This window comes from Camelus dromedarius, chromosome 25 (assembly GCF_036321535.1).
Source record: "Camelus dromedarius isolate mCamDro1 chromosome 25, mCamDro1.pat, whole genome shotgun sequence".
In the NCBI taxonomy this organism is placed as follows: Eukaryota; Metazoa; Chordata; class Mammalia; order Artiodactyla; family Camelidae; genus Camelus; species Camelus dromedarius.
The window spans coordinates 17671821-17697160 of record NC_087460.1 but is presented as its reverse complement, the minus strand read 5'-3'; the positions used below and the strand labels follow the sequence as shown (position 1 = coordinate 17697160).

At 37.2% G+C, this 25340-nt stretch overlaps 1 protein-coding gene across 3 annotated transcripts in view; it reads right to left on the bottom strand.

Moving 5' to 3' along the window:
• The window catches only part of MRPS35 (mitochondrial ribosomal protein S35), a 30669-nt gene extending 5860 nt beyond the window's left edge, over positions 1-24809 (bottom strand). The window contains exons 1-7 of one of the 3 annotated variants that reach the window (XM_031443884.2): positions 24658-24807; positions 21376-21413; positions 20080-20247; positions 18210-18270; positions 12058-12197; positions 7644-7753; positions 5807-5876 (exon numbers count right to left, since the gene is read on the bottom strand). In XM_031443884.2, coding sequence (XP_031299744.1) covers positions 5807-5876; positions 7644-7753; positions 12058-12197; positions 18210-18270; positions 20080-20247; positions 21376-21413; positions 24658-24769 — 699 coding nt within the window. In that variant the 5' untranslated portion in view covers positions 24770-24807. Of the gene's footprint in view, positions 1-5806; positions 5877-7643; positions 7754-12057; positions 12198-18209; positions 18271-20079; positions 20248-21375; positions 21414-24657 lie in introns of all 3 variants that reach the window. The other 2 variants (XM_064479158.1, XM_064479157.1) reach the window with 2 other exon arrangements.
• Positions 24810-25340: the final 531 nt, after the last annotated feature.

Genomic DNA, 25340 nt, shown 5'->3' with positions numbered 1-25340 from the left:
AAGACTGGGGGAATCATTCACCATCAGGAGCTCAGCATCAGAGCCTTTAGAATAAAATACGCCTGGTGAAGTTCCACCTCGCGAGATTTGGATTCTGCAGGGCGTAAGTATTTGCAGGTTCAGAAAGCTTCACAGGTGAGTCTGACATAAGCCCCAGCTGAAAGCTGGTTATGGAGACAGATAAATTCTCAGTTACCCAATAATTGAGTTTGAGAAGAACTAGCAGCTCAAGTTCAGGTTTCATTTCATCTCTTTTACTTCCTAATATTTTATAACAGAAGTCAAAGTTGAACAAAACTAAATGATATGACATCATGAAAAGATATGAACCTTGGAGCCACAGTTCAGGGCTGAGTTCTTCAGTTCACACACTGGTGACCTTGGGCAAAGCACTCACTCTCTCCTCTTAAGTCTTAATTTCTCAGTGTATATAATGAAGAAGTTATAACAGATAAATTTTTGGTTCCTGATCTTTAAAGTTAGCCCGAATTAAAAATGGGTGTTTTGTGTCTTTTAAAAAAGACATACTGTTTTAAAGTACTTTAAAAAAATGGAACTCTTCTCCCATCCCCCACTCTCTTTTTGTATTCATCCAACGTGATCATTTGAAAACAGCATTGAGGTAAAGAAGAAAGTGAGAGACAGACACAGGTGACTCTCAGAGCAACACCACAGATACACTTTTAAAACAAAGACCAGATGTGCTATTTGTCTGGAATCAAGGGACAGGCAGCAGGTAAGCACCCTTTACTGTCACTGGGCTAGCAAGAATGCTTAGACTCTTCACGGGAGCTCAATTAATATGTTTAATTGATTGGTTTTCTTAAACGAAGACTGTAATATTAGTTTATGTATAATTAGTTAATATGTAAGTTTATGCATAAGTACATTTCACATTAAAGAGATGCATCTTGTTGGGAGCAGCCAATATTATCCTAGACTACAGACTCCATTAACACTGTCAAATACAGATCAGCATCATGAAATAAACTCACAGAAGCAAACCTTTGTAGAGAACTTCCACAATAATGCAGAAATTAGAACAATTTTCATTTAAATACTTGAAAAATCATATAATAAAATGAAAATCAAACCTGATCTACACATAACCCACAACATACACTCATGAAAATTAAGTATCTCAAACTGTTGCAAAGGTATTTCCTAAAAATTGGACATAATTTGATTGTTGATTAGTAACTTTATTAATAGATCATTAATAAGCTACGTCAGTAAGCTCATTGTTGCTAGCACCTAACAAGTATGCTGCATTTTATATTACTGAAAAGGCAGTTTATTTGTTACTCTGTCACTTTACTTCTGAGGTTGAAAACTTTTGAAGTTCAAAAATCTGTTTATGGATATCGAAAAGAGTAGACTGTTATTAAATAGCTATTATTAAACATTTGGTGTTCTTACCCAGTGCTGACCCAGACACTGTGAAGAACAAACAGAGTAAGGTCAGACGCATGTTAATGAGAGTCGTGCAAGATTAGTTAGAGGACAAAACACACGTGGAAAACAATCTGTGGAACACGGACAACGGCAACTTCTGCAGTCAAGAAAATACGACAGTATAACTTGCTGTCTGTGCAAAGCAGGAGTTAGACAAAGAGTAAGAGGTGCAAAGATAACCTGACAACGGACTGATACCCAAAATACATAAAGAACTCATACAACCCAACAGCAAAAAAATGGGCTGATCGAAAAATGGGCAGAGGCTCTGAATAGACATTTTTCCAAGGAAGACACATAGAAGTTCAATCCTAACCCTGGATACAAATCTACACTCTGTAAACAAGCTACTCAACCTGTTCACAGCCTGGCTCTGAATTATTTTTTCAGTCTTATCTCCTGTCATCTCTGCCCTGTTGGTCATATATCCTAGCCACCCCAAACTTCTGCCCACTCGCTAACCCCCCCGGCCCAGAATCCTTTGCCCCTCCCCTGGTGCACACTCCTACTCCTCTTCCAAAACCAGCCACCACTTCTGTGAAGCTTCTAGGTAGAATTAATCTTCATCTGCACCTCTCACAGCAGTATGTTCCAACCTCCATCACCTAGTGAAATAGACTATATTATAACCACCAATTGCACCCAGAAATAAAGGCACCTAAGAGCAGCGGCTCATTCATTTTGATAATCCCACCAATACCTCTCCCTGTACCTTATAAGAACAAAATCACTGATGAATGCAAAGAACGCAACATAAACATCATTCAAGCATTCTCTAATGCAACCTGGAAATGTATGTGTATGCGAGCACACACGAAAGATCACAATAAACCCATGAACCGCCAGATTAAGTGATTATGGCTCTACAAAAGGGTTCGTCATTTTTATCAGAAATATTTGAGATAAGGTCCCCTTTAAAAACAAACTCTATTAGTGAGTATAAAATTATCCATTTTATCTGCTTCATTCCATGAATTTTCAGAACCACTTTATTCCAAACCAAGATCTAGTTCTGACTGGCAATAAGACTATCGTGAAGTGAAGTCCAAAGAAGACAACCAAAAATTCAAATTTTAAAAAGCAACCATTTAAAAATTGTCCAACAACCCTTTGAATGTGACTGCAGATCTCTACATTTTCTACAGCCAGTGTTTCTTTTCTTTCCCTCACTGTCTGTGTCTTAGTCTATCTTTTGTGCAGGTCACTTTGTAAAATGCTTCATTCAGTCTTCTCTTAACCAAATCACTTACGAAAGGTTTAAAGGCTATCAGACAACAAAGTTAACACTTAGGAAGTTTTGTTATTATCACTTGTGTCTGAGTGTGAGTCAGACACATGTTCTAAAAATTCAAATACAGCAGGGCAGAGATCCGACTTCACCTGTATGAAGGCTTCGTCAAGTTAAATGTAAGCTGTATACAGAAACTGGGAATAACTGAAATTGAAATTCTAAATCTTTCTTCATTTCAGTATTAACAACAATATTAACAGCCACCACTTACTGAGCACCCACTCTCTGCCGGATATTTCATATAAATTCACTCTCATCCACCCAAAAGCACTTAGAAGAAATCTGAGCCCCAGAGGTTAAATAACAGGTAACGGGGGTTCAAATCCAGATCTGAATGGTTCCAAAGGTTAAAACTTAATTCACTCCTATGCTAACAATGTGTAATACTGAAATACTAAAGCAACTTTCTACAAGTCTCCGCTTCTTTGAACGGCTTAAGGATAAATGGTTTAATGTGTTATCTGTTTCTTACCACCTCCTTAGCACTACAATATTCATTGTCTGATGCATTACTAAGCCTCTAGGCCTGACGTCTGTTTTGTGAAGTCAATGCTTTTTGAATATGAAAATTAATAAAGAAAACCTCAACTAAAATTAGAGTCAGGAATGGCCTGTAGAGGGAGCTCTCGCGCATTTTCAACCTCCATCATTTGCATGCACCGACCTTCACGAACTCACCCCACTGGAAGGAAGGAGCACACCCAAACACAAAGTGCAACTATTTCACAATCCCCAAGGAAGAACTTCCCCTCGCTCAGCAACAGTCTCAGCGCGGTAAATGAAATGCAATCGCCACCCAAACTCTGACCTTCCTCCAATGAACCTTCATTTAGAACAGCCCCTCCCAACCCCCTTCTTTTCCTCTGTTCTTTGAACTTGCCTACAGTTCACCCTAGATTGCCTGTCCCAATTTGCAATCCTTTGCTATTTCTAAATAAACCCATTTTATTGTTTTACGTCAACACAGTCTACTTTGATACTTCTATAAACTGTTTCGAATAGCACACAACAGTTACTTTCTTACACTGAAGTCCAGAGGAATAGCTTTTCAGAGAAGCTTCAGCACTATGTTACATAAAACTACCAGCTACTTTAAACACTACTTAGGGGTAACCTCCATAGAGTTTAGCTTTTAGGGATTAAATGCTCTGAAACTAGTCTTTAAAAATAAAGAAATGGATTAAAAGGGGTACTCTAAATATTTGATTAAATACCAGGTGGGAACATCAATTTCAAGTATGAATCCCATGCTGGGGAAGGAAAAAAGAGTTTCAATTCAATAAAAATTCTGTTCCACCAGCTCTGCAAAATTTCACGGCTCATCTGCCTTCTCTTAAAGCTTCTTCACTGATGGTACTTGTTTAGAAAGGGTCAGGAGCCAAGTTTAATATAGGAATTATTTAATTATATCTGTTTAGGACAGTTGTATGTGGCTACTTCTTCTGGCATCAAAGTAATTAGCACTGAAGATTAAAGGCTTCTTGCATGAATCCAGAATACAAGCTTGTTTGGATTTTATGTCACAGAACCACAGAAAGAATCCAGTAAGTCAACTTTGCTGAATTTATTTATGCCTGTCATTTCCTTTGGGGCAAACTCATTTTACAGGCCTCTGGCAAAGTAAGAGACTCAAAACTGGTCAGCTTTTATTGTTTGGTATTAACTCTTTAAGTGGCAGCCACAGAGCTGTAGCCAACAGCCATGTTGCTGGTTCAAAAGGGAACTTAATAACCTGAAGCCAAAGGCATTTATATAACCAACTGACAGGAAAGAGAGATTAACTGCAATTACGATGCTGTTCCTGAAGCCAGGAACTAGAAATTCGGATGAATTATGATAATTAGACTAACTCACAAGAAAAGAAGAGCTACCAGCCACTTTTTGTTCTTTACTAAACTTGCAACAAAGTTTTATTTATTTTCCACACATCCTCCCGGGCTACCTCATTAGTAGCAATGACATCTGCAACGAGAATAGCTGTGTTCACAGAATGACTTGGACGTGGAAGGAGATTCCAAAGACCACCTGAGGCAACTGACCATCCACGGAGCTTGTTCCTTTCACCAAATCCCCATGAAGCAGCCAATGGATGGGACATTTTTTAACTAGCAAAGTAGCCCACTCTACCTTTAGGTCAATGTTGTAGAAAGTTTTACTCAGTGAATAAATCTGTCTCACTACTCACTGCTTTACTTTGTTGTATCCTTAAAAGTCATGGAAAACAATCCAACTCCTCTTTCATACAAAGTCCTTGGAACATCTAAAAAGGGTGACTTTCTCCAGCTACCTCCATTCCTTCAAATGTTCCTGACATGAAATGTTATTGAGTCCCATGTCAATGTTGGGCAAGCTTCAAAAAATTTATGTGCATATCTAAAATTATTTTAATTTTTCAAAATATTATTTAAAACTTTGAGTTATCTAAACATTTAGTTACCAACTTTAAATGAGATGAGGTGATGCTCGCACATAGCAAAATCTTCCTCATCGATGTGGACACTTACACTAAAATTCAATAAACTCAGTCAGACACAAGACTATTTATATACTATTTAAGTAATTAATTGCCCTTAATTGTCCCTAATGTATACCAGTGAAATGCTCACATGAAAGGCTATTTGTTAACTAAAATATTAATTTACAGTACCTTTCTATAACGTTTTAGAGCTTTGTTCTGTAGTTTGTTTAAGTAACAAGATGAATTAAATAGTGTCAAGTTACACAGATGATGATTTCCCTTCCATAAATGTGACAACTTTCACCCAAAGTCAAACAAGCAAAGTAAAAAATTCTGAATTTTTTCAGTCTAAGTCAGAAACTCTGAATTTTAAAGGCATTTTAGTCATCTGATTTCTGCAAGGTCCTGAGATGGGCTGCATAATCTGTTTTAAGATCCTCACTTTCAGTGTCAATAGAAGTTATCTATATTTCATATATCTTTATCTTAACTAGTAGTTCATTAAACACTCAATTGAGTACCTGCTTTACACAGACTGTTTTGAAAGGTTAACATCATCTAAATTTGACAAAACTATTAAACATTCACATACAATCACTTACCCAAGACTCATGGTATAAAACTGTTAGTAGATACATTGCATAATCATAATTCTGTCTCTTTAAAGGGCACCTTTAAAAGAGAGAGAGAGAGGAAGTCAAAATTCGAGAAATTCAGTACATGGAATAATTTGCAAAATACACAAATACTAAATATGAAGGGTAACTTACATTCAGGAATTCCCTCTGCCTTAGGAAAATTCTGTTCTTAGAATAACAATAACCTATGTAGCGTATTACTTGAGGATATTGAAAACTGACATAATTTTTATTTTTATTTAGAGGATTTCTTTGCTTTCATCACTAATGGAGTTATTTATATCTGATAACATCTTTATGCCATTTTTAACATAATTATGTCCAATTGAAGTTCTCTTCACAGTCTCAGGGTTAAGAGTCTGTTGGATGGCATGAACATACCTGATGAGCTCATTTAAAAATCTAGAGAGACTGATGCTAATCTGAATGCTCATCTTGATTTCTCCAGAGCTGATTCCTTTAAAAATGAGCTACACTGTACAAAGCTGTATTCTTTTGCTGCCGCATTTAAAATGGAACTAATGACTTAATATCAGAGAAAACTTCTACATAAATGAGATGGCACGTCATATGTTTATATGTGTAAAATATGTTTAACTTCTGGGTTATAAAATAATATAGAAAAGGAAATAATTACTTCTAATTTATTTAAATATAAAACTATCACATGACAAGTGATTTTAACTGTACTCTGTTTATTCTGTACTTAGGTTTAATAGTCCTCCATTCTACACAGCTGTTACCATAAAACATACATACACTGACATTTGTAAACTTAGAAAAAAAGCAACATTATCAGAAACTTACAGAATTTCTAACAATAATATTTAAAGGTATTTTTTAATTGCAAATTAAAAACAGCATTATTTTATACTCTCCAAAGCTAGTAAAAAGATATTAATATATTACAAATATATTTTTCTCCCATATGGTAATAATCTAAAATCATGGTCCCCAAGCTGTTCCCACCTCCACACTGTTCCCATCTCTGTATGTGTGTCATGTTGCTACTTTACTACCAAGAAGAAGACAAAACCTAACGGATACTGACACCTCCAAATGCCTGGAAACTAGGACAGCAAGGGAGAAAGGTATCTGCCCACCTGTTTTTCTCTAAAGGCAGGTCTTTCATATTTTGACATAATTTAGACACAGCCAAAGTATAATTCAAGAAATAAAATAAGTATTTAGCAAAAATATACCAATTCCTTACTTCAGATGACCTAACCTATAAATTCATATACAATAAACGTAATACTGCATTTATAAACTTCTACACTAGCACTGAAATTTTGCTTATTTACAAAAGCACCTTGGTAAACTAACATCTTCCCTGAGTTTTATATACACAAATATATCAAAGTCAAGATAAAAAATAACAATAATTTAATTTGCAGATACGAACTACTATATATAAAATAGATAAACAAGTTTACACTGTATAGCACAGGGAACTATATTCAATATCTTGCAATAACCTATAATGAAAAAGAATACAAAAACGAATAAATGTATGTATACGTACAACTGAACTATTATGTTGTACACCAGAAATTGATACAACATCGTAAACTGACTATATTTCAATAAAAAAATTCCAAAACAATAATTTAACTCAGCTAGGCAAGCCTCCCCTTGTGTTTACATAAAGATCATCGCAGCAACAGCAGCCAGTGTGAGGGATTAAAAATGTGACTCTCACAACTTCTCTGACCTAATAGGTTAATACAAGGACTGCGAAGGGCCTGGAGGACAATAAAACAGCATATGTGACCGACCAGCTGAACCTTCCTTTCTTTACCTATCTGTCTGGATGGTAAGCACATCTGTGGTCTTGCAGTATCGGTCTCCTACAAGTTTAATAAGTTTCTTCTTTGCGTGATCATCTAAATTCAAACTGGAAAGTTTAACCTTAAAAATATAAGGAAAAAAATTTTTGAAAAAATTACTTTATATACTTTATTTAATGAAAAAAAAACTGGCAATATTCTTTCTATTAATACTAAACCAACTGGAAAGAAACCTTTTCAAACTCCTTTCTATATAGAGTTAGCAATTTGCATGTATTAATGAAGGCTGACCTTACTCATGGGAAAAAGAGAGGAGCAAACTGGAGTCCTTTGAAAGTTCTGGGCATTAGTACCTTTTCCTGAAAGAACCAATTAAAGTCTCGCAAATGAAATTACAATCCATATGAGTAGTACTAACAGAATTCAACTCAATCAGTATTAGTAAAGCTGGAATATAAGAAAAATCAGATGGAGGGAGGGTGTAGCTCAGTGGTAGAGCACGTACTTAGCATGCAGGAGTCCTGGGTTCAATCCCAGTACCTTCATTAAGAAAGAAATAAACAAACAAACCCCCCAAAAGTTAGCATAAATAAATAAATAGGGAGAGAGAGAGAGGGGGAGAGGGGGAGAGGGGGAGAGAGGAAGAGAGGGATAGAGGAAGAGAGAAAGAAAGGGATAAGCATAAGGGTTTTAAGAATTCCTACCATGCAATTATGAGACCCATATCACTGCAATAGTTTAGGGACATTTATTTTAAAAGTTACAAATACCTCATGGAGGCTAGAATACAGCATCCATGAAAGATCACAATATTTGAAATAATTCAGCTCAGTATTTCTCAGAATGTTAATACTAGTCCCATAGGCTGCTAAAAAAAAAAGATTTCTTTAAAAAGCCTGTTTCTATTGAATACATTTAGGAAATGCTGAGTTAAATTGGGTTGTTTAGCAGCAGGATTTCTTAGAGGAGGTAACATGTTAAAGAGCATTCTGAAATTTCAAGATGCAGGGTTGTTATGCAATAATTCCCAAATTTATTTTACCTCAGATTCTACTTTGCAACAGTTCATCGAATGAGTCTTCCTTAAAACGTATTTCAGGAAATGTTATGCTAAATGAACATACTGTTTAATTTGCAGAGAATTATGGTCTAGGCTGAAAGGTATTATCTAGAGATGAATAAGCTTGACCCAGAAAAATAGGTGAGACACTAGAATACAGTTAAATAAGGTAAATTATAGACTATTTTCCCTGGTGAGGATTAAGAATAAGAGACAAAACTGTATGAAGAAGAAAAAGGCTAAATAAGACTTTGAAATCCCTGCATTTCCCTCAAGACAACCATAGCCTAAGAGCTTATTTATTTTTCTATTTGTCCCACTAGACAGCAAACCCTTGAGAGTAAGAACAATACCTGTCTTGTTTCTGCAACGGCCTAGCAGCTAAAAAGCATGCAACATAAATTGGCAGAATGAATGCATAAATTTTAAAAGAGGAAGAGGAGATAACATACATACATATCTATATCTGTATCTGTATCTATATAATTTTTAGCACAGTGATTTTTTTATTTGGACTAGAGAAAATAGAAAACAAACATAAATGCACCCCTAAAGAATGTATGTAGTAAGAATGCTATTAAATACCAATCTCACAGAATGGCCATATGTTACAGACAATGTGAAATTACCTCAGCCCCCTGAAAAGACTACACGTCAACAACCAGGTTATCAGCTTGATGGGTAAAATAAGCAATTTTATGACTCTGATTGTTAACAATAAGGAGAATTACCTATAAGAAAACCATAAAATGTACCTAATTATAATTATAAAAAACATATGCATACATACATGCACAGAGATACAGTATAAAGAGTTTTTACATTAGAATAATGGAATGTAGTGATTTTTTTCCTTTTAAAACTCCTTCAATGCAACCATATTAATGAAAAAATTTTAAATTTACCATTCAAAAAATTTCAATTTCTACCTTTTTATGTATTAAGTAGTAAAAAAAAAAAAAATGGCAGCAATGCTGATCATTACTGTAACAGCTGCTTTAAAACCCATGTTCACATTAACATTTTAATGTTCAAAAATTACATAGAGTTTTATGCCAGAAACTCCTAACAGCTGTGTGGTGCACGCACGCCACCTGGTAGCACTCCTAGGCACTGCAAAACTGCAGCCTTTAACTTGGGACTAATACTCTTAGTTTGAAGTTGGGTGACATTCATTTGTCATTCTTTTTCCAAAATTCAAAAGAATCCTTAGGCTTTTCTTTTTCCAAGTTACTATTACTGTAAAGAATCAATATTGTTCTATTAACATTATCCCCAAAACAATGCTGACATTTCAGATCATAAGAGGCTGTGTTTATATGTGTGTATCCTCAAAGATCTCATTTAAAAGAACAACATGAAAAAATTGTCTAAACATGTGAAGTGTCTATTTTCAAGTACAGTGCAGGCAGTGAAAGAACCATGGTGTTACCTGTAAGGCAAGAACTGGGCTTGACTTCCAGATTTGCTACTTACCAGCTAAGTGACCCTAAGCAAATCATGGGATTATTGTTTCCTCATTTATAAAATAGGAAGGATTCACAGAATTGTTGTCAGGAATAAATGAGATTAAGTAGAAGAAAGCACTTTTACAGTAAAATTTTATACAAATACAAGTTGGTTTTAATCCTAAACTACTTTTACGACTATCAGGAAAAATATGGCACTACCCTTCTTTCTTTGAATTTAAAAATTTAAAAACCCTCAAACATGGCTGGCGTAACTGTAAAATAGTGTAGCCACTTTGTAAAACAGCTTGGCAGTTCCTCAAATGTTACACATGGAGTTACTATATGACCCAACAATTCTACTCTTAGGTATAGAGCCTAAAGAACTGAACACATATGTCCACACAAAAATCTGTCCACGAATGTTCACAGCAGCATTATTCATAACAGCCCAAAGTGCAAACAACCCAAATGTCTAGCAACTGATGTGAGGATAAATAAAATACGGTATTATCCATAAAATTAAATATTATTTGGCAATAAAAAGGAGAGAACTGATCCATGCTACAAAAGATGAAACAGTGAAAGCATTATACTAAGTGAAAGTATACTTACTGTATGATTCATTTATATCAACTGTCAGGAACAGGCAAATCCACAAAGAAAGAAAGTAGATTAGTAGTTGACAGGAGCTTGTGGGTAATGAAGAGTAGGGGAGAACAGGGAGTGACTGGTTATGAGTATGGGGTTTCTTTCTATGGTGATGAAAATCTCTGGAGTTAGGTAGTGGTGATGGCTGCACAACTCTGTGACTATATTAAAAACCACTGATTCGTAAACTTTTGAAAGGGTGAATCCTATTGTATGTGAATTATATCTCAATAAAGCTGTTATTAAAAAGAAAAAAATAAGTATGTAAGAAATCACTACACCATCAAAATGGGCAAATGACAAAAAAAAAAAAGCATTTTACAAAGGAATAAATTCTCACCTTCATTTGAATTCAAAGGCATACATATTTTAAATATGATATATTTTTTACCTATCAAACTGACAGGTAGTAACAATAATGTCTAGGTTGGTGAGAGTACAGGAAAACAGGCTTTCTCACAATCTTGGTGTTGTATTTGTTACATTTCCTGCAGGAACTGTATAACACATAATCAGAAAATGTTTATCTTTAAAAGATCCACATGCTTTGAGCTGACTTCTCATTTTAGTCAGTTATCCTAGAAACATAATTAGGGATATATATAAATATTAATCTCTGAGGATATTCATTGTATTTTTCTAATAAAGGAAACTGTTAGAAAGCCTAAATGTCCCAAAATATGGGAAACTTTATGGTAGATCTATGCTATGGAATCATTCATTTGTATCTCTTGCTCCAGCATCTCCCACTTCAGTCTCAGAAAAAGGACTACATCTGAGCTGATCGGTAGAATTGTTGGGTCACAGAGTAACTCCGTGTGTAACATTCTGAGGAACTGCCAAGCTGTTTTACAAAGCGGCTGCACTATTTTACAGTTTCACCAGCAAACATTGTCTTGGCACCTTAACAGACCCTCATTTACACACGAGTCCACGCAGCCATTAAAAATAAAATTAAAGAATGTTTGGTAAGTGGGAGATTTTAAATTGCATTATTAAATGAAAAAGAGCAGATAACTAATCACATCAGCCCAATAACACGCACAGAGGCTGTCTGTATACATACTAAAATGCACTCCCACAGTCCATAGTGGTGTTTATGAATGGTGGAACTATAATAGGCAGTTTCATTTTATACTTTAAAAAACTTATAGTTTCTAAATTTCTAGGATAAATATGTATCAGTTTTATAACCACACATACAAAATACTATCTCAAAATACTGTGTTGTAATAATTCTTATTTAAAAAAATAACTAACTCTTACCCTCAAGGTTACTACTCGGGCTTTGGGGTTTCGAATGGACGGTCCTGCTGAAACGTAATCAGCCGTGTCAATTTCAATCGGAAAATGCTTCTCGCATTTCTCATCACTGTCTAACGCAGCTGGCCACTCAGTGCAAAAGTCTGAGAATTAAAAAAAAAAAAAAAGACCTCAGTTATAGTTTTGTAAGTAAATTCTCATTGTAACGTATGCTATCAGACAAAATCAGATTATTGAGACAGACCACTGTTAGGATACGTGAAACGAAAGGACAGATTCTCTTCTGCACTTTATGTACACATCGTCATCCTGCATCCCTTTTCTTCTTAGGTGAATCCTAATTAGGTGATTTAACTAAGGGAATGACCTGGATCGTTCAGGCTCGGTGGGGAGCAGTACACTGAGTTAAAAGGGAGCTATGACTTGATGGAAGCTTATGACAGCTGTGCACATACCGGTTATGAGAGTTTAATTCCTTCTCACCAACTAAAAGCAAACAGTTCACGGTACCCGGAGCGTTACTATTTTAAAAGGCAACAGATAATATTACTTAATTCACACCCAAATGAAGATTGCTAAACATCAGCTGAAGGGAAGTGAAAGAAGGTCTGAAAAAGCTCTGAGAGAGAACTGAGATGTGGGCAGCATTCTTTAAGAAACAGAGCTGAACAGGCCTCTCACTGAAACAGGTACAAAGGCTCGGTCCCCCTTAAATGGGTCCTTAACAGTAATTCACGTTTCTTCAGTGTGACTTCTGAGCCACTGGGGCTAAATGGAAAGAGGAACAGACTTGCCCTCAGATTCGGGCAGGAGAGCTGGCCGAGAGAGGAGGTGGGTCTAGGTCCGAGACCTGGGCTACAACAGGGAGTTCCAAGCACTGAGAACACTGCTTACAGCACCTGATCTTGGGCCTCAACTGGGGGAAAAAAGTCTTTAAAGAAAAAGAGATCCCAGCCTCCCACAGCTATCAGCACTGAGGGGCTCAGGAGGCAGGCAGCTGATTTCATTTTGCCCTATTCCCACCATGTCAGTGCGGCAGAGGGCTCCTAGCTTGGGATGAAAACTTCCGGAATTATCAGGTTCCCCTCAATGGGAATCTCATTTCCTAAACATCCTCATCTTAAGAAGAGCAGAAGTAATGGGCTTCTTAGGTCAGAGATATTAGACCTCATGGACCAATGCTTTCTCCAATAACTTGTCCCCCGAGCTAACAACTTTCTTACAGCAGGTATTATATTTAGCTCCCATTTTGGCTTTAATGTCAGTCAGCAAAATGTCACTCTGGATTACAGAGACTTTCCAAGATCTGGGAGTAAACATATGTTAGCGAATTAAGTATAGCTCACACCATTCCCTAAATACTGTGTTTAAGAGATCAATACTCAGACACTTTGAGGGGAAAGAAGTATCTTTGCCATTAAGAACATTTTGACATTTAAATGGAATGAACAGCAAAATTACTGAGGTTAAATTTCATTCCCATTATGGACTAATTCCAGCATCCTGTACTGTAAGAGGCAACACTGCCAGGCACTTTATAAGACAGACTAGTTTGGGGAATTTTATGAGTTACTGAGTTTGTACCAACTCTTTAAAAAAAAAAAACAAAAAAAATTTTGGATAAGTTATTTCAATCACCAGATGATAATTTCAGCTTTTAAACTAAATCACCCAATTACATATGTTTCAAAAAATTCAGCCAACTGGAAAGTACATAATAGACCCCCATTAGCCTTTTATTCCTCTGATAGGTAGAGCAATAAACTAGACTTTGGAAGGCCTTGGTTTTTACTTAACTTCTACCACTGATTATTAAAGTTTTGGTAAATTACCTAACTTTCCTGTGCTTCAGATTTTCCATTTGCAAGTTAGATACAAAAATCTGAACTGACCTACTTTGCAAGAAAACTGAGAAGAAATATCTGAAAAGCCTTCAAGTTATTTGGAAGATATAATCTAAATCTAGAAGCTGGCAGAAGTGTAAAGGCAAAATTAAGGAAAGAATAAAACATTCACTCAAATACTGTAAAATAAAACGCTACTCTTCTGAATGTGCTGTATGGAAGTCTTTCATTTAAAAATTATGAATTATTTTAGAACTATCTTATTACAATGACCAGTTTCTAAATTATAAATGCACATTTAAAAATAATGTGTAGAAAGGAAAACAATGGAATTTATCAGTGTAACGCACTTGTTTTTACAAAGGATCAAAACTGTTTTTACAAAGGATCAAAAAATGATATGTGGGTACAAATTTGCAACTGTGTCAGTCTAACATCAGGCACCAACAAATACAGAAACAAACAATCTAGGGCATAGAAATGCATCCTTACATTTCAAAACAGAAGACCACACATGAATGAAAATAGAAGAGATTTTTCTTCCTTCATTTTAAGAGTAAGGTTACTATTCCTCCTTTTTAGACCTCTTTTTATGAACTCTTTCTCTTCTTCCTTATATTTTTCCAATGGAAGACCCTCCCAAAAGCTCAAATTTCATCATAATCATGTTCACTAACTTATTTCTCCCTTCAGCATACACAGGCTACCTGTGAAGAGTTTCCAGGTTTCATTTTCTTTCCTGAAAAGCCTTAACATGTATACTGAGTGTGCACACATCACCTTTAAAATCAGCATAAATTTAAGACTTCATCCAAAAGTACTCCTGTATTAAATTACACAATCAGTAAGTAACAGCTACAAACCTAAAACAACTCAAATTTGCTTATCTGTATAGAGCCCAATACAGATTAGAACAGAAACTGAATTGGAATACTGCATATAATATGAAAGCACACAGAATCACGAACAAAAAAAGTTCTTCGCCTTTACCTCCATGTATGTGGGAAGAAGAAAGCTTCTGTACCATTTAATTTTACTACATGTATACATCACTTCTAATTTCTTTAAAATTTTGAACAATTTCTTCAAGATAACACTTCTCTGCAAAGTATCCCATTCCTCTCTCCACCCCTCTACTCAGCTATTCAGTATCATTCCACACTACCTCCAGTTTGGATCATACTGATTTGCATCTGTTGGCAACATTCTGCAATATTTTCTTCAGTCTTTTTTATGCATATGCTTTCTATAATTCAACAACAAGTCCTAGCCTACCTGAGCAAGGATTATGAGTTCTGATTCTTACTATTCATAGCACTTTGTAAAGTAGTCTGCAAAAAAAAAAAAAAAAAATCCTGCAGATTTGACATCTAATAATTCACTGAATATGACTTGAAAACCTTTCTTAAAGAAAGGAGAAAAAAGCAATGATTCAGCAATCATTCAGAATATAAGGCTATATAGCATTACAGAAACAGTGTTATTTTGCCCCCCAATCTTTATTGATGTAATAGACATAAAACAGTCTGTAAGTTTAAGACATACACCTCATTGATTCCATACACATAAATACTGCAAAATGATTACCAGCAGGGCAGAGCAGTTTGATTACTACTATGGCTTTGGAACATAGTTTGCAATCAGGATGTGTGATGCCTCCAGCTTTGTTCTTCCTTCTCAAGATTGTTTTGGCTATTTGGGGCCTTTTGCGGTTCTGTACAGATTTTAGGAGTTTGTTCCATTTCTCTGAAAAATGCCACTGGAATTCTGACAGAGACTGCACTGAATCTGCAGGCTGCTTTAGGTTTTATGGACATTTTAACAATACTAATTCTTCTAATCCATGGACATGAGTATTTTACATTTATTTGTGTCTTCTTCAGTTTCTTTCATCAATATCTTACAGTTTTCAGTGTACAGATTTTTCAACCCCCTTGGTTAAATGTATTCCTAAATACTTTATTCTTGCTTTATTTTATCACATGTTCATATATTTTATTTTTATTTATTTTCTTCCAGTTTATTGAGATATAACTGACATACTATACGGCATAAGTTTAAGGTGTACAGCATAATGATGACTTTCATAGACCATGAAATGATCACAATAAATTTAGTGAATATCTATCATTTCATACAGACAAAAAATAAATAGAAAACAAATACTCTTTCTTGTGATGAGAACTCTTAGGATTTACTTTTAGCAACTTTCATATATAGCATAGAGCAGTGTTCATTGTATTTATCATGTTGTACATTACATCCAGAGTATTTACTCTGAACCTGCAAGTTTGTGCCTTTTCACTGTGTTCTAAATTCCTCCTCCCCTCATCTAGTATTTCATTTTGTCATACTATTATAAATAAGATTTGTTTTCTCAATTTCTTTCTGAACTCCCATGTTCATTGCAGAAGATGCAACTGATTTTTGTATCCTGAGTTTGTATCTTGCAACTTTACTGAATCGTTTATTAATTTCAACAGCTGTTTTGGTGGTCTAGGATTTTCTATGTATAAGATAATGTCATCAGCAAGTACAGAGTTTCACTTCTTTGTTTACAATCTGAATGAATGTCTTATTTCTTTTTCTTGCCTAACTGCTCTGACTAGAACTTCCAGTACTATGTTGAATAAAATTGGTGACAGTGGGCATCTCTGTCTTATCCTGATCTTAGAGGGAAAGATTTTAGCTTTCCACTGCTGAGTAACCCTAGTTGTGGGCTTGTCACATGTGGCTTTTATTATGTTGATGTCTGTTCCCTCTAAACCCACTGTGATGAGTTTTCTTGTGAAAGGATGTTGAATTCTATCAAATGCTTTTTCTGCATCTGTTGAGATGATATGATTTTTACCCTCCGTTTTGTTGAAGTGGTGTATCACAACGATTTATTTGCGGATGTTGAACCATCTTCACATCCCTAGAACAAATCCTTCTTGATCACGGTGTATGACCCCTTTAATGTACTGCTGAATCTGGCTTGCTCATATTTGTTGAGGATTTTTACATCTATGTTCACCAGGAATATTGGCCTGTAATTCTACTTTGTCTGGTTTTGGCATTAGGGTAATGCTGTGTTTGTAAAATGAGTTCGGGTGGTCCCTCCTGTTCTGTTTTTTGAAAGAATTTGAGAAAGATTGGTATTAATTCTTTAAATGTTTAGTGGAATTCACCAATGAAGCCATCTGGTTCTAGACTTTTCCTGGTGGGAGGTTTCTGATCAATGATTCAGTCTCCTTACTAGTAACTGATCCATTCAGATTTTCTACTTCTTCATGATTTAGTCTTGGTATATTATGTTTCCAGGAACATATGCATTTCTTCACAGCTGTCCAATTCGCTGGCATAAAACTGTTCATAGTGGTCTCTTAGATCTTTTGTATTTCTGTGATATGAGTTATGTCTCCTATTTCACTCACAATTTTGAGGCCTCTATTTTTCTTGGTGAGTCTAGATAAAGGTTTGTCTATGTTTATCTTTTCAAAAAACAAGCTCTGTTTCATTGATCTTTTCTGTTGTCCTTTTAGTCTCAATTTACTTCCACTCAGACCATTATTTTTCCATCCTTCTACTAACTCTGGGCTAAGTTATTCTTCATTTTCCAGTTCCTTGGGGTCTAAATTTAGGTGGTTTATTTGACATTTTTCTTTATTCTTAATGTAGGCATTTATTGCTATAAACTTCCCTCTTGGAACTGCTTTGGGGACATCCCATATCTCAAGATAGTTTTTATTTTTTGATTTCCCTTTGGTGGCTTCTTTGAACCAGTATTTGTTTAGGGGCATGTTATCTAATCTCCACATATCTGCGAATTTTCTAGTTTCCTTCTTGTAATAGATTTCTAGCTTCATATCATTATGGTTGGAAAAAATGCTTGATATGATTTTAATCTTCTTAAATTGCTTAAGACTTATTTTGTGGCCTAACATGTGATCTATCCTGAAAAATGTTTCACATGGGCTTGAGAAGAACGTGTATGCTACTGCTATGGGATAGAATGTTCTATAAATGTTTGTTAAATCCACTTGGTCTAATGTGTAGCTTAAGTCCAATGTTCCCTTACTGACTTTCTGTCTGGATGCTCTACCATTGTTGAAAGCGGAGGACTGACGTCCCCTAATATTACTGTATTGCTTTCTAGCTCTTTCTTCAGTTCTGTAATATTTGCTTTATATATTTAAGTGCTCCTATTTTGGGTGCATAAATATTTATAAATATTATATCCTCTTGATGAACCGACCCCTTTATCATTAGAAATGAGACTCCTATGAAGTTAATAAAATATTAAGTTCATATTCTAAAACAACCACGTACCTTTAAGAGCTTCACAGTGCTTTTTAATTGCTACTGGAGTCAAATGCAGAAAATTGGGGATCTAAAATAGAGAGTTTCAAGGGATAAATTAGCTAACTGTCTTAAAACATGAAAAAGAAAATTTTCCAGTAAGACTAAATCGTAAGCCCCACAAGCCTTGTCATAAATAAAATCTGTTTTTCACAATGTTGATTCCGTGTCACAGGTGTTGTAAATTCAAGAAATGAATTCCTTGAAATAAAGATTCAGTACCGAATGACAATGACAATGATGGTGGAGAAGAAAAATTATTTTTATAGTGTTATTCCTGCCACAAATATATAAAACTGAAAGCACTTCAGGACACACATCATTGTTTAATAATCCTAATTGCCCCGGAATACATACAAATGTGATACATTTTCTACTTTGTACTTAACATTTTATGAATTGAATGGATGAATAAATGAAGCTAGCAAATCTTAACAGTTTAATGAAGAATGGAATATCTTTATGATATACTGAGAAGCTATCTACTCATTTATAGGGCCAATGCAAATTTAGGTAAGGTCACAGATTTGACTCTTTCAAATATATAATTAACATTTCCAGGCATACTTCTTGAATAATGTTAAATATCTAAATAGAAAATTTAGTTTAAAGAAACTCATTTGGAAAGAAAATCTGAACAAATGGGAAGTTACTCTAAGCATTATATCTGGGCTCTTAAGTGCTGATCAGAAAATGTTTATTTTAATCAAGAGAAAACAAGCACTGAATATTGGTATTATGGGGTGGGTGACTTCATTTTCTATACTTATATTTTTAAAACATGACTCAAAAATCATAAAAGGGAAAAAATTATAGCTTACGTTTACACAGCATTTATATTGGCACTATTCTATGAACTCTGTATATATTACCTCAGTTTATAAGCTTATTCAGTAGGACTTACTAGGAACAGATCATATCACTGGACTAAGCATGTAGGTGATTCTTAAAAGAGCTAGTATACATTAAATGTTTGGATTTTTATGTTTATTAAAATTCCATTCACAACCATCATTACAAATACATTGCTTATTCTTTCTCACCAAGTGATATTTTCCAAAGACCTTTTCTTCAACTAAGTTCAATTCTCCTCTTTCATTTGAAGAAAAGATTAGTTTTGTAGGTGTCTGATTTCTTGTCTCCTGAAATATTCCCATTTCCAAATTTCATCTGTCTCCAGCAGCAGACAACTCCCTCTTCAGTTACCATCTCATTTTTTACCATCAGCTTTTAGCAAATATTTGTTTTTCACAAGAACCCTCATTAGTCGAAAATACAACTTCTTGATCATTCCATTGTGTGTAAAAGAAAACCATCTAAGACATGCATTCCCAGGCCATGCACATTTGTATCTTCTTTACGAAGTCTATTGTTCGTAAATCATTACAGATACTATCAAGTGAAGCATTTAATATAACCTAGTTTGCTTCAAGAAAAAAGAAGTTAAGGACTCTAACAATGATATTGAATCCTTTTCCGGGAGGTTTTTAAATAAATCTCTTAGAAGTAGAAACCTCACCCCTCCAATTCTCAATCTCAAATTAGGCTATTTCATTTTTTTTAGTTCTAGTTGAAAGACACAACATGGAAAAGATACAACAGAAAAGAGGAAGCCATGGGACCAATTAATTACATTCTTAAATGCCTAGATTCTTTGAGTCTTCTTTACCATGGATAAGCAAAATATAATACCTATTATTACCTGGAAAAAATTTAAATTAAAACATAGTAAGCTGCTATGTACTGAACCTTGATGAACTGGGGGGAGGGGAGGTGTCAGAGGGAGATCAGCATGTATTTAGATGTAAGTTCTAGCCAGTGAATCAGCAACTTATCTCACCTTTAAAAGTTCCAGATTCCCCTCCTTGGCCATGGGCACCCCCCTTTTTACTGGATAACCCATTCGAACAGGAAGAGGTACTGCTGAGGGTTTAAACGGTGCCGCGACAGGGTAAACACTAGGCCAGTCCTGGTCCACAGCCATTTTCTCTGTCCTAGGAGGCAGTGCCTGAGGAACAGAAGAGAGTTTAATATTTTAAATATAAACATGTTCTTTCATTTTAGAGCAAAAAAACTGTAATTAAGAGAAACACAAGCAGAATTGCCACCTACAGAAAATCTGACCTCCCATAGCTGTTGCTGGTGAAATGAAAACCCATCAAACCTACCAAAACAGCTCTGCGGTTTCCTCAAACCCAGTGGCAAGGATCCCCTTTAGTAGCACATTTCCTTCGCAAAAAAAAAACTTCTCTATTTCCTTACTTAGACATTTAGCAAACTTTTTACATATTGTTCATAGAGGGGTGAGTAACAATATATTCTGAAGTAATTTTTAAAACTTCTTCAGTGAAAGTCAGTACATGAGGTGACAATGAGAACTTGGAAATAAAGAAAACGAGAAATAAGGAAAATAAAGAATAAGAACTTGGAAATAAACAAATTAGGATGAAACTAATTGAATGGATACATAATGAGAAATAATATGTCTCCCAGGCCCAGAGAATAGCTACATGATGGCTTAGTGAATCACATTAGCATAGTTATTTTTTAAACTGTACTTGATAGACAGGGATGGCTAGCATTCCCTTTAAACCCAAAAGGAGGCTTAGAAAAGGCAAAACTCGGTCACACCCAACTAAGCAATATACCAGTGCAGTGTATGTCCTGGAAGCAGTTAATACTCCTGTGAAAATGGCTACTTAGACGATTACAATTGGTGCCATTTAACTCCCACCCAGTGTGCCTTTGTTCTGACTCCACACTTACTAAATGACCTTATAATTTGGATTCCTCCATAGAGATGTCCACAGGGTGAGGCCAAACTGATCAGATTAACACACACACCCCAGGCTGCATGACTGTTCAAGGCATCATCAAAAATAATTCTATATTCTAGTTTATATACCTATTTCCTGGGAGTATGTGAGTGGGCCCACCTCTCAAAGATGATCCATTCTCAGGGCACTGATAAAAACCAGTGGAAGAACAGAGCCAGGGCTGAAGCAGTCACCAAGTCAATGTCCCCTCGCGAAGCCTCCTCGGGCAGCACCCTTCTGCCTCGTAAGGAGCATCTGCCTCACTTCAGAATTTCGGAAGTCAGGAAGACAGCACACACTAGAGCACCTTAACCACTTACCTTTCTCCTCAGCGGCCTTTCATTTCTGGATGTTCTTTCTGTTGTAGGTAAAAGACAACAGGACAGATACAGTTCAACACTGTTCATGCTCCCACAATTCTCACATAATGTAAAGTATTCGGTAATATAGAAATGAAACAATTACCCATTTTCTGTAAGCTAAGGGATTAAATCATTTTAATGAAAATGAAAAGTCAAGAATAGTTAAGAAAATTCGAGTTACTTGACTTTAAAATATATTGTGACTGATGATATAGTGAACTCCTCATCTAAAGAAATATTTTCAGTGACTTTTAAGGTTCACTGTCAAACAGACTCACTCTCCCACATTAAAATATCTAGCTAGAAATTAGCGTCTTGCATCGTTAAAGACAACTGGCCTGAAATGTTCTCATATAGATACTTACTCATACTCGGAATTACTCTGTTCTTTACACACACAAATGAACTCCAGTTTCCTTCTCTATTGTATATTAGAACTGCCGATGCTACAATAACATCAATGACATAAATCGTAGCTATCCCTAGTAAATTACGTAACTGTGCAAGAGGATAAGTTACGTACAGTAAATACCTTTTAAAATATTAACTTAAGCCTCTCTAAATTAATGTTTTACTACACTGAAACAGTAAGTGTATTTACTCAGCACTTTCACGTAACTTCTGTGCTAAATGCTTTTCATTAGTATCTCAATCTTATTCTTCACAATAACTTTAAGTACTATTATTATCCTTATTTACAGGTCACTCAGCCAAGAAAACGAAAGAGCAAGGAGTCAGGTGACGACAGCACAGCGTAACACACTTCACACTCTGAACCTCTCTAGCTTCGTTTCCCTTCACGAGGCCCCATAACTACACTGAACATCCAGTACTGGACCCTTGAGTCTTCCTCTGAACCTACTGTTCTCTCTGCCTGGAAGGTGCCTCCCTTTCACCTGCCTGGTTTCTGTCCCCTACTCCCTCCTCCCCTCATTATCTTCATCTGACAAAATTTTTATTGGATCATCCCTCAGTAGTAATTCACCGATTCAGTCAAAACTTATTTGAGTGATCTTGTGTACCAGCAACTAGGGAGACAGCAACGAACAACAAAACCACAGTCCTTGTTCTCACGGAATGTAGATCTGTCCAACAGGACAACTAACTAGCAAGTAATTTCAATAAACGGTGATAAGTATTAAAGGAAACATATAGCAGGGGATCCAACCTAGTCAATTTGTTGGGGAAAATATCTCTGAAGAAGCAGACTTTTTAAGCTAAAACCTTAAAGATGAGCAGGAGGTAGCCATGCGAGAAAAAGTGTTCTAGAGCGAGCGAGAAGAGGAAAAATCACAGTAAATAGGTTCAGTATGGCTGAAATTCAAGAGTATAGCACAGAGAGCACTAAGAAAAGAGGTCAGTGATATTTAACAGGCATCTCAACTGTAACACATCATAGGCAGAGCTCTTGATTTCCTTCTTCCAGTCTTCCCAGTCCCTGTGAATGGTATCACCATTCTTCCAATTGCTCAGGACAAATCTAACATGGTCCTCAAGACTTTTCCTCAAGCTGCATATCAAATCCATCAGGAAGTCCTGTTAGCACTACCTTCAAAATAAATCCCTGATCCAACCACACCAGCTTCTCCTCACACCATCACTTCAATCCAAGTCTCTATCATCTCACGTGGAGGACTACAGCAGCTTCCAAACTGCTCTCTGGCTTCCATGCCTACCCCCAGTTCTCCACGCAGCATCTTGTAAAAGTATAAATCACATCATATCAATTCCTGTTCAAAACCCCTCAATGTGATCTCAAACTTACAATAAAATCCAAGCCAAATGCCCATAAGCCTTTACAGGATCGGGCCATTCCTTACCTTTCTGACATCTCATATTCCCACTCTCCTCTTTACTCCCTTAGCTCCAGCCACGTTGGCCTGCTCTCTGTTCCTTGGTCACACCCCTAAGCTTGTTCTCACTTTTGGGCTTTTGCAGCTGCAGTTCCCTATGCCAACAATGCTCTTCCCGCAGATCCGCTCAAATGTCACTTCCCCAGGGAGTTCTTTCCTGACCACCTACCTTATCTTACCCTTCAGCCACTACCCCCCATCCTTCACTGTCAACACCTGCTTTAGTTTTCTTTATAGCACTAGTCACTACCTGACATTGTACTGATGTTGTTTACCTGTTTATAATCTGACTTCCCCTCAAAGAATGTTAAGTTCATGAGATGAAGAGTCCTGCTGTATCCCAGTATCTAGAACACTACCTAGCACACAGTAGGAGTTAAGTATTTGTAGAATGAATAAATGAATGAAAACTTGTAAGTGTTAAGACTATGAAGAGCCACTATGACGCATTAAGGAATTTACTCTTTAATCTTAAAGCAATGAAAAACCATGTGTAGATTTGCAACACAGGGGCAGCAAGTTCAGATTTGCTTTTTTGAACACTTCACTTCTGGCTGTTGTGAGAATTCTGCAAGAGCAGACAGAGAGACCAGTAAAGAAACCATCATAGGAGTGAGAGACGGTGGCCTAAACTGGGCAGTTAGGAGTACGAAGATTAGAAATAGTATAGAAAGTAGCACGGACAGGATCTGGTCAATGATTACAGGCGCTCCCTCGACTGAGCTTTTCCTGACCCTTGAGGACTCCTCCTCGGTGCCCTCACCTCGTCACTGTATTCCCGCTTCTGTTAGCACCGCACACTGCACAGTACTTCTAGTCCACGTACAACTAGTACTCAGCACAACCAGACTCTTCCACTAGGCTCCTCCTGGGCCAGGACGGTACCAGGCATCCCTAAAATCTCTCTTGAATGAAGGTGACCTCACCAATGCCTACTGAGCGAAGGTCACTCCATTTGGCGGCATTGTTAGGCCTGGAATTCAGAGCTGTAGTTTGTTCTAGGACATGTGTATACTTAAATTTCCGGGGGAAATTCGTAGCTCAACATTTCCCAACAAACACTACCGAGCACCAGCAACCAGAGAGAGAGACGTGTGCCGGTGACCCCGGGAGGGAGCGCCAAAGGCAGGGCGCGGAAGAGGGCGCAAGCTCGCGGCGCCCGGAGGACCCAGGAACAGACACCGGCTGCCAGGAACCAGGCGACACTCCGGGCACAGCGCAGACCCACATTCCCCGCTTTCCCAGAAGGCGGGCCAGCGACCGGCTGGCGGAGGGCGCGCCGGGCTCCGCGGGGACGCGCGGGCCCCGTCACCGCGGCGGCCATCACGGGCCCGCGCTGCGCCCCCTCACCACCCCACAGCCCGGAGGCGACGTGGCAAACACTCACGCAGTCTTGACCTCGGAGAGCGGGTGGCCGGGGACACAGCGGTGGAAAAGGCCCGAAGGGTCCCGGCCCGCGGCGGCAGGGCCAGCCACGCGGGGAGCACGGCGGCCGCCATGGCTGCGAAGACGGCAAGCGGGAAGGGCCAAGCGCCGGGCCGCGTCACGGCGCGGGCCCGAGGCCCTACTGCGCAGGCTCGCGCGTCGCGCCCCGCCCCTGGGAGGGAGGAACAGGAGACACGCGTGCCGGCGAGGTCGGCGCGCGCTTTAGCCGTGCAAGAGAACATCGCCCGCCCACAGAAAAACTAACGAAAAGAAAACAAAAAGTTTTTTTGTTTTTTTGTTTTTTTTTTTTTTTAAATCTAAGCAGTCAGTCTAAAAACAATTGCAAATAAGGACCATAAGGGATGGGGGAAATGTGACTTACAGACGGCCAGTGAGGGTGGATCCTCAGATGGCCCAGGAATCAGGCAGTCTACCCTAAGGCCCTGCTTCTTCGCAGTCTGCTTTTCTGCACTTCCTTGAATGAAAGCCTTCAGCTAATGCGAGGGATATACTCTGAGGGGAGAGGCAGCATCCGATAGTAGTCAAAAGGATGGCATCTTGAGTCAGACTGGCGCTTGAGTTTCACCATCTCTGGGCTGTGTGATCCTAAATCAGTCAAAGTTAATAGAGACAAACGTCTGGCTG